The sequence below is a fragment of the Pseudorasbora parva genome, chromosome 12 (assembly GCF_024679245.1).
Source record: "Pseudorasbora parva isolate DD20220531a chromosome 12, ASM2467924v1, whole genome shotgun sequence".
NCBI lineage: Eukaryota > Metazoa > Chordata > Actinopteri > Cypriniformes > Gobionidae > Pseudorasbora > Pseudorasbora parva.
The window spans coordinates 29352815-29372078 of NC_090183.1; the positions used below are offsets into that span (position 1 = coordinate 29352815).

Below are 19264 nucleotides of genomic sequence, written 5' to 3' on the forward strand. Positions count from 1 at the left end.
ACGAACACTGAGTGAAGGTTAGGAACTTAAATACACCTGGTGATTAACTAAATGACGAACAGCTGGGATGATAGATTAGTGTCCATGGAAACTGATGAGTGGCGGGAAACTCAAACAAAGGAGCATATGTGACTAATGAAAACTATCTAAAAATCCATGAAAACGAAACTAAGAACAAACACACCAAACTGACAAAACAGAACAAACTGACACCTTGTAGTTTTAAGATTAAGAGATTTGCCCTCGTATTGATTTTTATTTTCCCCCTTTTCCCATCTTGGTCCCATGCAGCAATACGAAAGCTGTTTTATTGTAATGCTAGTGAACCTGAAGCTTAGTTGCTATGGTGACTTGCACAGCATGGATTCCGAAAATATACAACCCAACTGGCATATGAGAAAAACAAGTGTGAAAAGCTTAAAAACACATGCAAAATAGCAGGTGTCATGTGGGCAATGTATTCGAGGAGGAAAACAGAGACAGAACCCAGTCTTTCATGGCTGTATCGATATTATGTCACAATGTTAAATCAAGCTGAAAAAGTTTAAACATTAACTAATATGCAGACAACTCAAAGGGCAACTAAGTGCAGCATTAGTTTGCAGCCTTATCTCAGACAGAATACTGCATTTAATTGTTATAACTAATCTAATATTATTGATTAGTTATAACAATTAAATGCTACACTACTGCTGTGGTGTAGGTATTTAAAAGCAAGATCAGGCAGAAAAAACACCCACCTGATTGGTGTCAGAATTTGGCAGACAAATTAAACTCTATTCAACTATGGGGGAGTGTTTTTTTTTTTTAACGGTTTATCTCAAGTTGCTTTTTTCAGGTTACAAAAAATGCTTATTTCATACTGAGTTCCTCTAAGGTAAGGTGTGCTCGTGTGTACAGGTGTGTGTGTGCACACGTTTAATAAGCCATGTTCTGACCTTTTACAAAAAGTCACAGCAGCTGAGATGCATTTAATGTTAAAAGAGTATGAATCAGTATGAATCCTTTTACCATTTGACCCCTGTACTGCCTCTAAAGACACATACAGTGCTCACATTCAACTTCAAGGAATTTAAGGATCTTTTATTAACCTGAGACTGAACATAATGCCAACCATAAGACTTATAAAATGCAAACTGGTGTTCCGTTTGAATTAAGAAGGCTTTTAGCAACAAACTATTTGCATGGAGGACTCTAAAAAGGACTATAATAAACCTAATGATGACAAGGTAAAAGCACTCAAGGTCAGGACATACTTATTATCATCTAAAGCAGCACAACAAATCCTTAAAGTATCGTGATCTCGATCCAAACACCCACGCGACCTCGTTTTGAAATGACAATGATTCGGCTGTGTCTATTAATCCTTTGACAAAATCACACTGGAGCATTCAGATCTATGTTGGCGCTGCCGCTGACCCAGATGTCATGTATAAGTATGAAACAGTATTTTCAACCACACAGTATCGTTATTTCTGTGTTACGAATACTCATATTATCACAGAAGAACTGGGATAAAAGTTCATTTAAACACTTCCAAATATGGATATAAACACTGATTTGGCTGTCTACGAAAAGCAATCAAATTAGAGTAAATCACCTTTTGAAAGTAATGTGGCGCTTCAAATAACGATTGCATCACAAGTGACTGAATAGAAGTGTGAATAAAAATATTTTGCTGATTCATCCAGTACTTGAGTCATTGAATCATTCATACTATTTAATTTGTTTAAGTGATTTGAATCATTACAAATATTTGAAATAAACTGCAGCAAATAAGATTTGTCAGAACCTTACAGTAGGTTACATGTTACATTTTAAGAACATAAATTGAGTTTAGAATTATTATTTTTTCTCAATTATTATTATTATTATTATTATTTAAATGTTTCACATATAATTCTTTGAACATTTCCAGCGTGCGAGCCCCTTCACGCTCTCTGCGCATTACAGTTTAAATGAACAAACACATTTTGAATGCTGATCAAGAGTTTTGTGCAAGCAATTTAAGGTCACAACTCTTGTCCCAAATATAGCAGGCTTCATTCAGTGATTGAAACAAATATTATTGTTTTACAGCAAATTGAACGCTCCGAGCGAGCCTGACTGTGGTAAACATGGAACTTTTCCTTGACATGAAACGGTAAATAATCACACCAGTGGAAGTAGTGCATTTATCCTTTATTCATGCAATATTTATTTAGTCAGTACAGTAGCCTAAACTTGAGTAATGTTTCTGTTTAACGTTAAATAAAATGAGGCACACAATTCCGAGAAATTACCTCTTGTTGCTAGTGGTATGCTCACAAGTGGTATCTCGCGACTCAACAATTTTACATCCTACCGACCAAAATCCGAAGTACTTCCAGACATTGCTTTTTAGATTTCTAAAATCGCTTTCTCTGCTGCGGGCAATTTGGGCTCTGCGCTTTCTGCCATCTTCCATGCAAGACAACTTTCAGCAGTGACGCTGTGCCTTTGCCTGACGTGTACCAGGCGTTTTTTCCAATTATTTATTTATTTATTATTATTCAAACATTAATTTTCACCTTCGAAATGTGTTTTTTTTACGCTTTACTCTTAGCAGTGTGCAAGTGTCACAGCAGCCGCTGAGCGCAAAAAACCCCCGTCATAACATAATTTTAAACACACTTTAATGTATCTAACAATATAAACAGAGCTGCACTACCTCATACACATGACCGGAAAAGCGGAAAATAGCGCTGACGACTGTGTCCCGTCATAATAAATGTCCCGCTGTTCGCGAGCCGCGTAACAATCGCTCCAGGGGCCTTGTTTAGCTCCACAACACTCGGTTCTGCGCTACCTTATACTACAGTAATGTTAATAATCACATCCATGAACATGATTTCTACCTATCCCAATTCTTTTCCACCAACTGTGAGGTGAAATGTCCCAAGATTCTGAGCTCAAACTTGGTGTCTTTGTTTTGAATAGAAGCCCTCTAGCAGACGGAAAAGTTACATAGTTTAGTTTTAATACTATAACTATTTTGACATAAAATTCTAGTTTAGTAATGAAACTCTAGAAGGCACAGGCTAATAGGTCCTTCACAGGCAATCCGCAAGCAATAACATCATAGCCGCATGCAAAGCTAGCGCTGATTGGCCTCTGCTGATCGCTTGCTTAACATTTAAATATTCTGGGTCAGTGTTTGTTGCAGGCTAGTCCTACAGCTGTTCGACTGAAACCTCCACCTCCACCTGCTTAGATTTGTGATTTATGCATGTCTATTAATGCAGCAGCTTAGCGTCTATGTTCACAGCAGTGCGTCTGTGTTTCTATTAGCAGTACCAAGTCCATACTTGCTCTGCAGCAACAATAAACCAACAGCAGCAGTGTAGCAGATTTTGTCCGCCAAGACCAAATACATTAACATTGCCTTATTCAATAACATGTAAAAACTCAGGTCCATAACCACCATAGACATGGAGGGGGACAAGTCCCCTCGAGTAATTAAAAAAAAAAAAATCGCCAAATTGTCCCCCACCGATATTTGATATACTTGATGCTACTGAAGAAACACTTTTTTACATATTAGGGAGAGTAAAATAAGAGTACATGTGTGCATATTTAAAAATATATATTATTTGCAAATTATTTACTTCATAACTACGATAAAACAAAGTTTTATAGTTATTTTTTATTTTTCTTTATTTCCATTAATCCCATTTAATCCTTTAATAATTGAATTCCTTTAAATAAACTAATAAGACCAACCCCCCCCCCCCCCATCCAGACACTAAGATTATGGCCTTACTAATACTTGAAAAAAGTTGTCATAATTAAAATATGTACATTTTAATATAGAACAGTGCACAAACCCTAGTGTACATCTTCTTTAAGAGTACAAATATGAAAATACCCTATACTTAACCAAATGCAATGCCTGACCTCGGGTTGCTATGAAAATGGCATATTAATGCTTTTGGAAAACACTGAACATTGTTTACCATGGTAATACATTTTGAAAGTGGACAGTGAATTGGATGCATCTTTTAGAGAACAAATCAAAGTGACATTGTGTGCACATAGTACTATTCAGATTTAGAGTAGCAGAAAGTTGATATTAATGTAATTATCAAACATCAAACTCTTAACATGGAGGCTTAGAGAAGTCAATGGATCTCTCTGAAAGATACACAAAACTGGAGAAGCAAAAGCACTCATTTGCATCATGGCTGACGTACGCTAAAAGCCGCTTTTCCACTCTGAATGATTTCAGAGTAAATGTCTCAACCTGTACACTCTGCTGTTATAGATAATATCATTTGAAGTACTCTTTCACAAATGTCAATATTTGCATACATTTCCTCTTTGCCAATACCTGATGAGTCATTGCATTCATTATTCAAATGTATAAACATACAGCACGAAGATCCTTACCGTCTAGTGTGTAGAAAGGTTGGCTCCATTCACTCCAGTAGTGGACGTCGTTTTGGCAGCGCACTTGGACTGTGTATCTGAACCCAAAACTGAGCTCATTCAGAGGTACCCATGAATGACCTCTGACCTTCACCACCTAAAAGATCACACAGATCATACTGTGAAGGTTAAATCAATGCGTATAAAAATAATAAGTAACTAAGAATAAGATAATGGTCAATTATAAAAAATATATATATTTTTAAACTGTTAAAACAAAGTGATCTCATCCATATTTACAGCTACACTTTTGATCACAAAATGAAAGATGATGAAATTTATATCATCAATATAATATCTGACTGCATCTAAATAAAATAAAAAAAACATTATTAGTTAAGGAAATCTTTAGAGATACAGAAATCAATGAAAATCTACTAAAGTTGGAACTGAAAAGGTGTTCCTATGTAAAAGGGATTGCATTTTAGCTTCTGTCATTATGTTGAAATGAGTCTATCCAAATGTACAAAAATGTACGTGAGCCAGAATCCCACTTTAGATACAAATTGTATACAAAACTCTTAAACATATTATCAACCATGCAAGAAATAAAGCATGCATAAAATTTTGTGCAGAAAATGCACATGGCAGAAAATCTGATTCTGTGAAAATCTGTGAGACGTTTAGTGGAAGTCCGTGGAGACCTTTTACATAGTTCTCGCAAACATTACTTTGTAATGTTACAACAACATATTCATCAGACCAACGAATGAGTTCAATTACCTCCCACTGCTGAAGCGAGGAATTGGAAGAGTATCGGATCTCACAGTTTATGTCATTACTGTCAGGTTGTGTGCTACTCCATCTGAAAATTACTTCGCCTTCTGTCACGTTGTAATGCAGATTGACAGGTGGGTCTGGTCTTCCTGTGAAAGGAAGAAATTCACAATATATTAAATTGTTATTATTTGCAAACTGGTAAGGATGCAAAACAAATTAAGACACATAAAGAGAGTATGTGATCAACACATTTTGCTGTTAATTTACTCAAACCTTGGGTGAACCCCTGGATTTCTTTAAATTAAAGCAAAACTCAGAACTCAATTACCAGAAGAAAATCCATATATATATATATATATATATATTTTTGCTAGTATTTAGTTACAGTTTTTCTCAGTCGCTTTGGTACATTTCTCAGATCAGAATTGAAATTCTTAAAACTACCTCTTCAATTCTCACATCATTGTGTCACTTGTGCACATCAAAAAAGCAGTTTCTCATTTCTTTGAACAAGTTGCAAATGCTTTGGTACATCCATGCAAATGATTATGTACAATTCTCTGCTGCTCCCTACATTATCAGTTGCTTATGTCATGTTGATCAAAATGTATTATATTGGGTCTCTGTTGAATAGTCTTACCCCCCCACAACATTTAGGCACAAGCTCACAGCATAAGTCTTTACATGCAAAATGGTTGAACAAGTTATCATAATATGTCAATCATATTTCTATACTTTCTATATTTCCATTACATTTTTTTCTAAATCTGTCCTGAATTGGGAAATTGCTCCCAGGTAAATCTTGACTTTCTCTAACGAAGGTGCTTCTCATGAAACATCAACTAGCAGAAATATATATATTTCTACAGCACCGCATGTACAGTTTTTCCTATGTTCACATTTCTTCTTTAGGTTTTTTGTTTTTGTTTGTGTGTGCTACTCAGTGCTGTTTTTTCATTTCTGTATCTCAATGACATGTTCTGTCAATAAAATACATTACAAACAGTAAGAGTGTAAATTTGAATCTTTTCCGTTCTCTTGCAATTACACTCACACATACACTAAGATGAAACTTACAATTGACAATAATTGTCATCAAAACTTTAGCCATAGTTTCCATCAGAACATCCCTCCAGAGTAAACTTTTATATTGACAACATGACTAAACAATTTGACTGTCTTATCCGTACACAATGACACATGGACTTGTCATTCTGATGGCACTGACATGTTCATTGACACAGATATTTACTTTTGAGAGATAAACTAAGGGTTTTGAGTAAGAGAGTAGCTTTTGCAGGTTATCCATGGTGTTTTGCTAAATTGTTTTGAGAAATGCACTTACTGTTTTGCAAATTGTGAGTTTGATTTGAGAAATGTACCAAAGCGACTGAGAAAAACTGTAAAAGCACACATGTATCTGTTGTCCACATTCAAGTATTATTTTGTTCTGCAGACAGTATTTAAGTCTGTCTAGAACAAGATGGTCTCAGCAGCCACTGCTTTGTGAAAAAAGGGTTAAGCAATTTGCTTTATTTCAATAATAGCAATACCATTAATATCAATCAGTTGAGGCAGGCTTTATAACAGGCATTATCTTCTAAAAACACTACCTCACTGACACTAACATATTATAAAGTTAATGACTTTTGCTGTTACATTTAATACAAATAGGCTTACACTGATTGGACCTTCTATTCATTTAGTGATTTTCTTGTTTACTTCTTTCCAGCAACGCTCAATGTACTTCAAAGAAAGAAGGGAAGTGAAAATGCCACCTAAAGCTAAACCTAAAGGAATCGTTCACCCAAGAAATTAAACGTTGAACATAATTTATTATTATTGTAAAGGCACAACAAAAAAATGGTTAAAGTGGTGATGAATTGAGAAATCAACTTTCCCTTGAGCTTTTGATATATAAAAGCTCATGGTGATATAAGATTATCCTGTAAGTTTCAGAGCTGAAAACTTCCTTGTTAGTCAAAGAAAAGCTTTTATAGACACCAGGCCCAGAAAACGATTGTGGGCTTCATTCCTACGTCATCGTGCAATAACACAAGTAATGCTTGTGGACTTCAGGATTTTCTGGAAAATTACATCCTCTTCCTAAAAAAGAAATGTTGCAATATATCACCTTTCTTAAAGTAATGCAGTATAATGTAACCCCTATATTGTGATACATACTGTATCGTCAGATTCTGTACAGCCTTTAAATTGTCAATTTAAATGTTACATAATGTGGCTTTGTTAAACAATGGCAATAAAGATCTTGACTTATATTTTGGACCTCTAGTAACTAATTTAACCATACCATTGTGAAACACCATTTCAATCCACTGCCTGGAAAACCATTTGATAGAGATGTGTATTCTTCATCAGCAGACCCAGTCCCAAAGAACAAATGAATCACCCTAATAAATCACCTGCTGCCCTGACATCGGTCTCCATGAACTCATGCTTAATTTTATTCACAAAATATTAATTTTACTTTACAAAATATTTTCCCAACTAAAACATGTTTTAGTTTAGCGTAGGTCCTTTATGCCAGATCATCATTACATTTTACTTTGGTTTGTAAATAATAATCAATTACAATAATCATAAACTGCAATCAAAATGTTTGCCCATTTCTACTTATCAAATAAAATGAAGAAATTTTGCAGTTGTCCTCAATAAAGGTTTGTGAGTGATAATGAGACCCTATTTAAGACCTACATGCAGAAATATGAAATACCTGAATCTGCAGTACATTTTACCAAAAAGGAAACTCAGCAGCACTAGTAAATTTACAGCTTCCGAAGTAAACATGCACAGGAATGAAGGAAATGACATAGCTGGTTTTGCTTTGATAAAAGAAGAATAATGAACTCTGCATTATTCCCATAACTGTTTTTCGGTATCCCATTTTCACTAAATGTTACGGACGGACGGACGGAGTGAGTGAGTGAGTGAGTGAGTGAGTGAGTGAGTGAGTGAGTGAGTGAGTGAGTGAGTGAGTGAGTGAGTTTTTAGGTATGTAGGTAGGTAGGTATGTAGGTAGGTAGGTAGGTAGGTAGGTAGGTAGGTAGGTAGGTAGGTAGGTAGGTAGGTAGGTAGGTAGGTCGGTAGGTCGGTAGGTCGGTAGGTTGGTAGGTTGGTAGGTCGGTGTAAATTAAAATGCAATTCTTACTTAGATGATATGTGCTGATTTGCATCTCCGGTGAAAGTGCAGTAGTCCCATTCTCAGATATACTGATGGTCAACGAGACAGTTGCATCATTGCCATGAAGAAAAACGGAACACATGGCAGTATCTTCCCCAGCACACTGAGCAGTATGTTTTTTGTCTGAAAGTATATCCATCTGTAGACTAAAATTAAAAGCAAAAGGTAAACAATTAAGAAGGCTTCTTTAATTCCCATAACAGTACATTAAGACTCCAAGGCACTGATAGACATAAATCACATCGGAAATAATATCAAAGTCAGATTATCTATATACAGGGTGGAAAAAATAAATAAAATGTATAATGATAATGAAAATTAAAAAGTTGACCAGTAATAGTATAGTCTATATGTATTATACATCATCTGCATAATCACCCCACATACACACTTAAAGGGGTACCTCAGCAACCTCAGATACCTCAGGAAAGTGGAAGTGATTGAACAAAAATTCCTCCGATTTCATCTGAGAAATGTTTCCAGAAATAAAATGCAGAATATACTCCAGGGTTTCTACTGATACAAAGCCATATGCTAATCACTGAAGTAACCCTTTATTTTGTCCTGAATTCTATGGCAGCAGCAACACACCAGCCATTCAGTAGTCTGTGGATAGCAGAAGGAAAACCGAGAACTCACACTAACTGTTGAGGACCAACAGTGAACAGACTGGCAGTGGCTGCTTCTCTGTGGCTCTTTGCATTACAAATCAAATTTGTCCGTTCACCTTCAAGCCAGCACAGGATGTCCAAACAGTTTCCTGAAAAGAGATTGCATTCTCGTTAGCTTCTTTCATCAGAGCCTATCGCAATTAGAAGCCTCTAGAAATAACGTCTGCAAAAAAATATTCCTGTCAGAACACAGGCTCATTAAATGGTGTGCAAATATCATAAAAGATACAAACACAGCGAATTGAATACGCATCAAATGAATAAATATCAATTATTCATAGTCTAGTTAAGATTCTGGCAGGATCGTTTTTAAGTTTTATGCTTACACTATTGCAGAAATCCAATAAAAGAACCTGGGTATTATTTTTCTCTTTAAACTTTAAATTTTATGAATTCTTTATAATGTTAAGGAAAAATAAGCACCTACCATACACTGTAAAAAAGGAGTACAAAAATGTATCTTTTAAGGTAGCTTTTGACATTTTTGTACCTCTAAGTCAGGGGTAGGGAAGTTCGGTCCTAGCTGATGTCCTGCAGAGTTTATCTCCAACCCTACTAAGCCACCACAGTATAAATCGTATGGCTCCCAGCATGCATTGCAGCATTAAGTATGTCACCCGTTGAAAGTTATATGATGATACTTGATATCTGTGTGCGTCTAACATTTCCCCCCTAGAATGCATTTAAAAATCTAAATTTAGAATGTCTGATCTGTGGCAAGAAATTATTGTTGGTAAATATTATTAGATGTTTATGATGAGTTTAACCAAACATTATTCCTCATAATTTTTTGTTTATGGCTTCTTTTGATTTGAACAGATTATGTTTTGTTAGCACTGTTACAAAAACCACAGACTCATTAAAAGACTATATCGACAAACTCACTTTACTGCAATTTATAACTGCATAAGTTATAAACTAAGTATAGATGAATCCTTATTAAAGTTATTTAGTCAAGAGCAGTGAGTAATTTTCTGTTTCCTTTGTCCTTTGATGAACATTAATGACAGACAGCATTAGTGGCTGCTGTCACTTTAAGATCTGCCGCTGCTGCATCTCTTTTTCTCACTCTTTACCGTAATTTAAGACTACTCTTATGAGGATACTCGACAAAACGAACATGCTGGCATAAGTGTGCTTTATTGTTCGTGAAAGAGACCAATTCTTCCGAGCTGTCTGTGCGCACGATACTGGAACGCGTTTTTCTGTGGGTCAAGTGTGTGTGTGTGTGTGTGTGTGTGTGTGTGTGAGTGTATGTACAGGATATTGAGCACATTCGCTCGTTTTTTTGCGCTTCAAAGATTTCAAAGTATTTGCATGAATAAGAGCATGATCATATAATGTAAAGCTAGCCAAAGGATGACAGAAAAACAGATGTTGCGTTAATTGCGTTAAATATTTTGACTTTGACAGCACTAGTTTCATCTTTCCTGATGGAGCAAGAAAACATTTTAAGGGAATCTTTCTTCATTCCTAAACTGCCAGTGTTAACGTTATATATTAATCAAAATTAATGAATGTAATATCAGACATGATAAATTTACCAGGAAATTTACCTTGTGATTTAGAGGATTCCAGTTTTTTAGAATTAAGCAGCTGACACTGTTTTACTGGTCGGTGTTCTGAAAGGCCACTTTCAACTGTCTGAGCAAAGGGCAGCTCACAACATAGCAGAGACTTCCACTTCAGGTCTTCATAAACACCACCCCTGCCATCCGAAGGACTCAGAGCAGCAAGACCTGAAACACAAGGATCTCAACATGAGTGACATTAATTTGCAATACTATTTAAATTGAACTATCAAACAGTGGGGGGAAAGACAGCAGACCAATGCCATTTATAAGAAAAAAACATCTATAGACAGATTCTTAGAAGTGCTTGAACATTAATCTTCAAGGATGTCACAGCTTGTCATAACGGCCACATAAGCGAGCTTTCATTTATTTCCAGGCAAAGACTTTTTTTTTTATCATGATTGTGTTTACTTTGCACTTATTTTAAGAAAATCTGAACATTTCAAGGTTTTTTTTTTTTTAAATAAAAAGCACAATTAATTTATTAAATGTAGTGTTAACTTTCTGCAACATAAGTTTTACCACATGGAACTGCAAAAAAAATGACTATTCTCAAACAAGTTTCTTGAACACTTCCCCCATCTGCCATTGGTGGGTAAGACAGATAACCCGGCCCTAAATAATGCCATCGGTTAAGTTACTGAGCCCTATTTTAATGATCTGAGTGCATAGTCTCAAGCGTATGGCGCAGGTACCCTTGGGTGTGTCTGAATCCACTTTTGCTAGCTTAATGCGTCATGCCTGGCATCGCATTGCGCCAGGTGTATGATTGGGCCCACTATGTTATTCATAGTTTTCAGTCGCATGACTAGCGTAGAGACCTGGAAGGCAAAACATCCATAGAACTGTAGCACAGGCCTGTCAATGTTCCATCTGTTTTCAGCCACAAACATTTAGATCACCTCTCAAATTAAGAAACAACAAAAATAAGTGAACAAAATGCAAGCTTTGGCCACCTGAGATCCATTTTCAGCACCTGCCACAGTATTTCACTAATACAGCGGGACATTCTAAAATGCTTAACAGAGCTTACGGTATATTAAATCACTTAAAGTGCCTTAATGTACTAAAACATTTATATTAAAAAATCTAATTCAGCATACAGCTTATTGATGATGCATACTATATTCAAACAAGCAGATAACCCAGAATATGAATGCAATGCATTAAATGGTTAGCCGTTTTTATGAAGATTTCTATGGAAAAACTGTGCATTGCGTTTATATTCTGGATTCATCTGCCGGCCTAAAGTATGCATCATAAATAAGGTGTATGTTGAATTTGGTCTTTTATATCACTGTCTTACTATATTCGCAAAAAACGTGGTAAAAATGCTACGTTTTGTTTTGCCCTCCAGGGGGCCGTTTTCATAAGGGGTCTGGGACATCATGTGAAAGCTACGAATTGTGACATACTGGCTAGGAGTGCGTTTTCCTAAAAGTATCGTGAGACAACTATTCAATCATAATCAACATAGTTCAACGAGTACAGTTTCCTGAAACCATTTTTTGGAAACAGCAATGCAAAGTTGTGTGGTTGCAACGACGGCTCTTGACCTGTGGTTAGAAGCATAGTTTCTTGTTTGTATGACATGTGAACTTAATAAATAATAATAAATAATATCTTGAGCAAAATAAGTAAGCTGACATTCAGTACCATCTATATTTTATTTCAAATACATACAAATGTCATTTACATTTTTTAGTTTGTCAAGAGATTTAAAGCACCGTTTTTGAAGAGTGCACGTACGTACGTGCTCTAGAACGAGCCTTGATCTCAAACTAATTTATTAAAAGACGTTATTACTCCACTGCCTGCATGACATCATTAACCAATGTAGTTGAACAACAAATTTGCGACAATACGGTTTTCTGAAAATTGCTTCAACGAGGCATTGTACTATGGTGGTTAAGCAGCAAGTTACGTCGTCGTATGGGAAACGCACCCCAGGGTGATCAAACAGAGGTGCGTTTCCCAAAGACAAGACAACTATGGTCGCTATTTCCATCGTTTTCAATAGAGTTCAATGGATTCTGTGACCAAAGTTGTCTAAAGATGCTTTTGGGAAACGCATCCCAGCGCAATAGTACCACAGTATTTACATTTTTTGTTGAAATCAACCTACAAAAGTTATGGTTGACTCCAATAAAAGCTAATTATATATTAATATATATTATATAGTTAAGAGATAAGAGATATTAAAAGACAGATGTTAGATGACAGTGAAAGTAATCTAAATGTAAATAGGGGAGATGAGCATTCACAATTAATAAGTGTATGTAAGATTGTGGCCAAAACTGGTACTGCAAACACTTTCAAATGACTGTAGAGCGGTGTATCCCCTCTCCCCCTCCCACCTGACTCGAGGTTGCCAGATAGGCTGCAGGATCCAGCAGGAATGTTTGTGAGCAGATATGGCAACCCGGATGCCGAAACACTACTGACTTCGTGATTGGTAGATAGGTGGAGGGTGGAGCTTCGGGCCAAAACACAACATGTCAACATCAACATCAGGGGCCTATTGCTCAAAACTAGAATAAGGGATTAAGCCAGGATATCTTGGTGATCCTGGCTCAATTTGTCCACTAATATACAGTTATCTTTCGTTATCGTTCTTGGTGTGAGTGTGCCTTCAGGGTATGTTTACACGACAACGGTGTACTAAATTTTACATACAGATGACAAGATCACCAAGATACCCCGGCTTAATCCCTTATCCTAGTTTTGTGCAATAGGCCTCAGTTGAGGGATACAACTTTTAAATGACAATATCCTGGCTGGACTACTGTTGTCAGTGATATAAGTATTTGAAATTAACATGATTTCTTAATGCCTAGTGACAAATCAGGGCCATTTTATGATTAATTGAAATACATTTCTTACATTCAGTTCCTTTAAACAATAAAATGTAACATCAAACAATACTGATGAATTTAAAAACGTCCTATCCCTTTACATTAACATTCATTATTTTAACAGAAAGCGACAAAATTATCCAAGTTGCACTCCTGTTACACTGAAGGCTGTCGCACTCTCATCTGTACATCTGTCTATATGTAAGACCCCTGGGTGGCCGTTAAAGGTTTATAGTCTGATTCATGATGTGGGTGTAATCACCACCCTCCTCCAGCCCTTACTTTCAGTCTCTCTTTCTCACTATCTCTCTGTCTTTTCCTATTTCTCTGTCCATTCATCAGCCTCCTGCACTCTGTGTGCTCAAGCATAACCCACACTAATGCATCTCTGAGGTGGACAGAGGGACTGTTGACAGCTGGTGGGTGTCCAGAACGCTTTGTAGGGCTTTGCCTCGACAGCAAATGGGAAATAGAAAACAATGACATAGACGCTAGACAGCGGGTCAAGATAACAGAGAATTTGGATGAAAACAGGAAGCATCATTGTAGCAAAGAAGTTACAGTAAATGTATCAACGACTCACCTTGTGAAAGGGTAATAAAATTCGCAAGAAGCGAAAGCATGGTAAACAAATACCTGCGGGAAAGAGAAGACATCTGTAAAATGGTTCAACATGGATATGACTCACTAGCTTCTTTCATGCTGGAATGGTCAAATCTTTAAGCTCAAACAGAGTGACAGTGTTATACACCAAAGCCCCATTCCAATGCTGCCTAATTTAAAAGAAAAATTGCTATTTTAGTTTTTATTCATATTTTGATGTAGCTTTCATTTTAGTTTAAGTTTGAGTAAATTAGTTATTTGCGTTTGTCATTTTTCGTTTATATTTATGTAGGTTTGGTTTAGTAATTTTAGTAACTCAAATTATTTAATTAAATCAGTTGCTAAATCAACATTTCTCATTTTTATGCAAGATTTTTTTAAGTTTAATAGTTTCTCATATAGTAGTTATTCTTTATTTTATTCCATCTTTATTTCAAATAATGAAAAATACTTTGAACACTTTGCGTTAGTTTTAGTTAACAATAACAACACTGCTGGAGTGTTTTAAATGGTCACTAAAGACAAATTTAAAAAGATATATGACTCGGCAATGTAAGTCTTTTAGGAGGATATACCATTATAACAATTCTCACGGACTCAAAAATATGTAATATCAGCTGATAAACAATTTGGTACAGATACTGTATATATAATACAGTGCAGCTCTAAGTCTATGAGATTCTATTTTCTATTTTCAGTAGAAAATTGTAAGTTATATTGCTTAAAGGATTAGTTCACTTCAAAATTAAAATGTCCTGATATTTTACTCAACCCCATCTCATCCAAGATGTTTTTCTTTCTTCAGTCAAAAAGAAGTTACGTTTTTTGAGGACAACATTCCAAGATCTTTCTCTCCATCACAGACTTCCATGAAAAGCAAAATGTTGAAGGTCCAAATCAATCCAGTTTCAAAATCCTTCAAAGGGCTTCAGAGGTGGGATCCCAGACGAGAAATAGGGTCTTATCTGGCGAAACGATAGGTCTTTTATTTTTATTTTTTAATGAATATACTTTATATACTTTTAACCTAAATTACTCATCTTGCACTGCTCTGCAATGTGCCATGGATTGCGCAATCACGGCGGAAAGTTCACGCAAGGCGTAGGCGGAAGTACCGCCCCAAACAAACGTGCAAGGATTAATACAAACGCCCTTTAGCAAAAACACTCCATCTTCAACTTCAAAATTGTCCAACATCATTGTTTTAAAGGGGGCATATAATGCCATTTTTGTACAAGTTAATATGATTCTTTAGTCTAAATGAAAAGTTTGTAATATACTTTCATTAAAAATTCTCCTTAGTATTGTAAGAAAATGCTAATCTTACCTGGTCAAAAACAGCTCTGTTTTCACCAAACCATTTCAGTGCATGCAAAATGATAATGAGCTTTGCTCATCCCGCCCCTCAGTTCTGTGACAAATTCACGTAAAGTGTTGCCCTTGACAACAGTTGCGGTATATTTTGGAGAAACAATGGCAACGGGAGTCTCTGAGGACACATTGTATAAATTTGAACCCGGAACAAGATGACGGCCCAGCGAGCTGGACGTTTCTGAATGGTTGGTTAACATAATGTCACTTTGTTCTACTTTTGTACGTTCTGGCATGGTAACTTTAGCGTAGTGAGATACGAATGCTATGCGTTTACTGATGTATACTTTAGTTCATTGACAGATTGATGTTACAGCGAATGGTCATGAAAAACTTTTTTCTGTAAATGTAGGCTTGTCAGTGATGCGTAACGTTATCTATGCAGTGTAAGGTACAACTGTCAGGGCTGAAGCATTGACATTAGGTCACCACAGGAATGTTTCAACAGACACCATTATAAGCCATCTACAAAAGTAAGCTTAGTGTAGTGTTACCACGTTCACTTTTTCACCAGCGTACATAGTTTGCAATAACGCAATAACCATAACACGTTCATTATAAACGTGGGATTATGAATTATATTGAGAACGTCATACATAGAAAGCATGCCGTAATTTAACTTACCCTGTAAACTTTAGCTGCTTCATCGTGAAGCGTGCACACATTTCAAACTACACTCACTTCTTCTGGAGGGGCAGCAGGAACATGAATAGTTGGTACCAATCTTTTTTTCAGGAGCAGCTTCTTAGCCAAACCTGCTTTATACTGACCCTCGTTTATAAAGGAGTCTGGAGATAAGCATTGACGTTAAACGGGGGGAATATTCCCTTTGAAAACAAAACTCAGCCACTGCGTCTTCAGCAGTTTGGATTTAGGAACATCAGAATGACTGCTGTGTTCATTATTACACCAAAGAACAGAACACCACAATCGCTTAGACGGCATTCTGCTCCAGTGTATCAACAATGGCGGACTATGATGATTATGATAGAGCTCGCTCAGGGTGGGTCTGAGTTGAAACTGCTGTCAATCAACAGTCGTGGAAGGGGCGTCACACGAACGGCTTGATGTGAGACAGCAGAAAACATAAGGAGATTTTTAAAAATAAAAAACACTGGATGGATTTTTATCATTATAGGATGGTGGTGTACAGGCACTGCCAACACACATTTCCATACAATCTAAGGGCGTGTTCACACATGAAAGTCCGCACCAAGGTCCGAACCAAAGTTCATGTTTTGATACATTGTATCCATTTGGTTAGTTTTGGTTTGCTTTCACATTGCAGTTATGTAAGCGCACTAAAGAACTTTTAGTGGAGCACTTGCGTCCTGTCGTCATCATTTATATGGACTGCATCTTAACATTAATTGGTTTGTTAGCGGACGTGCGTCTGACGTCTATGTGTTGTCAATTCAGCGGGTCACTTTGACAAGATAGAATGAACAGACGCATATAGTTGCCAATACTGTTAATATTATGGCATTACTATCTGCAACACCATACTCGAGGCTAGTTAAAATTCACCAAATTTTTGCTAGATAAGACCCTATTCCTCGTCTGGGATCACGCAGCGCCTCTGAAGCCCTTCAAAGGACTTTGAAACTGCATTGATTTGGACCTTCAACATTTTGGTTGCCATGGAAGTCTGTGATGGGGAGAAAAATGATGGAATGTTTTCCTTTAAAAAAACGTTATTTCTTTTCGACTGAAGAAGAAAGAAATGAACATCTTGGATGAGATGGGGGTGAATAAAATAACATTTTCTAGTGAACTAATCCTTTAAAACCATTTAGCATGCCTCTTCCAATCAAGCTATATAATTTGGAGAAAAAAAAATTAAAAGACAACTGGAAGAATGTGTCATCAAACTAAATCTCATAAAAAATATTGCCAAGAAACGTGCGCCATATCACATGACTAGTTTTACTTACTCCACAACAAAACAACTCAACCAAATTACAGAAATGCAAATTCCCTCTTCTTAACAATTCATTAACCATTAGGAAATGAGTAATCAATGACGACTAATATTCATATGCAGCAATGCTATAATCCAAGGCCTCATAAAATCTAATAGAGATACTTACATCATTTCACTTGATCGTGTGCCTCATTTCTCTTCTTGGTGGAGTGAGGGAGTCTGCAATGAGAGAGAGAATGGTGACAAGAAGAACCTCTGCGTGGGAAAATTCTTAGACAGACAAATTCAATTTACATGAAACTACTGAAGAAGAAAAGCACAGGCATACTTTTAATCTCTTAAGGGACACAGACTTCATTCCTGAGGCACTTAATGGAAAAAGCCGGTAAAAAGTTTATGCCACACATTTCACGTATCAGGCAGTAATATGACACTGGTTTCATGAATGAATTACTCTGCTCAGACCATATTTGCGTTTTATTTTCTGGCGTACTCTCTATGATGAGGCAAGTCACCTTTCTTGTTCAAATCAATGACGAGCATGAAATGCTTCCCTGAATTCCATTTTCTCAGTAAGTAAATGTATTTAAATTCTAAGATAAATGAACAAAGCTCAGCACTGTTTCGTTTGTGTGCCTGCGCTAACATGTTAGCGACATCAACGCCCATGTTTAAGCATTTCCTGCCATTTTATCCTAAGCAATATTGTGAAATCAAAAACCTGTTTTTCCACAATTATGTTCCGGCCAGAGCGCAAGTGACCTAGTGAACAAAGTAAATGCATAAAAGCATGTCTCTACCAATGTTTCATCACCTGCCTTGCATTCAGCAAATATAACACTATAGACCCCATAATGCAATGTGGACACCATCTGTTAGAGCCACCTGGAGTTGCTGCTGAACCAAACATGATAAAATAATCGGACATAAAAAAACAAATCAGATATGCATATGGATGGAGACAGGTAAGTGACCATTCACGTAAAACCTTTTCCAGGAAGGCTCTTGGGATAACATATTATATATGTGTTAAGTCCCCTATCAAATATCAAAACAACTTTAATGATGTACAATTGTGTGTCAACAACATACAACCTAAAAGCTCACTAAAAGAAATATCAACTCAGGTCGAATGTTGGAACATCTAAAAGCTGATTCATGGTTTGATTGTTGCAATGAGGGTAAACGCCGGTGAAATGATATATAGTGAAACCACTCAAAACAGAGTCCACATGTCCTGGAATAGTGTCTTGCACCCACAGGTGGCTTGTTTCATCAGATGAAATGCTGCAAAACTGGGCAACAAGACCAATAGATGTTAACCCCCAAATGACCAATTTCATGACACATTAGTGATTAATTAAAGCCGTTAAGGGGTTTGAACCAACACTAGCCTAAACAAATATCGAACAATTTTTAGAGGATTAGAGGATCATGAATTGATCAACTCAAAGTTAATAAGCAATTGGAATCCTACACTCCTCTTCTGATTTTCTGCACTGTCATATGCAATATGAAGTCCAAAACATATCCCCTAACTGATTTTTTTGAATGGTTCTTTTCAAAGAACCGATAAAAAAGTAGAGTACAAAAGGCTTATTCTTCTTCTTTAGCGGCCTTGGTTCTAAAAGTACTTTTGTAAAATCCCCATAGAAAATATTCTTGAAAGAATTAGAAGCCATAACCCAAACTAACCAGCTATACAAGGCGATTACAAACATTGAAGCAAAAAAGTATTTTTTGTATAATTTTTTTGTACTTTTTTTGTAATTTTAAAAGTAATGCGTTACAATATTGCATTACACTAAAAAAGTAACTACTTGAATTAGTTACTTTTTATGGTATGTAATGCATTACGTTACTTTTTCATTATTTTGTCTCACCTGGGCTGGGCTAGC

The 19264-nt window shown here is 36.3% G+C and overlaps 1 protein-coding gene across 5 annotated transcripts in view; it reads right to left on the minus strand.

Moving 5' to 3' along the window:
• The window catches only part of lepr (leptin receptor), a 59211-nt gene that overhangs the window by 18174 nt on the left and 21773 nt on the right, over positions 1–19264 (minus strand). For 3 of the 5 annotated variants that reach the window (XM_067459793.1, XM_067459794.1, XM_067459792.1), the window contains exons 2-8: positions 17533–17585; positions 14052–14104; positions 10596–10778; positions 9008–9128; positions 8336–8514; positions 5170–5312; positions 4408–4543 (exon numbers count right to left, since the gene is read on the minus strand). In XM_067459793.1, the coding sequence (XP_067315894.1) occupies positions 4408–4543; positions 5170–5312; positions 8336–8514; positions 9008–9128; positions 10596–10778; positions 14052–14104; positions 17533–17537 (820 nt within the window). In that variant the 5' untranslated portion in view covers positions 17538–17585. The other 2 variants (XM_067459791.1, XM_067459790.1) reach the window with 1 other exon arrangement.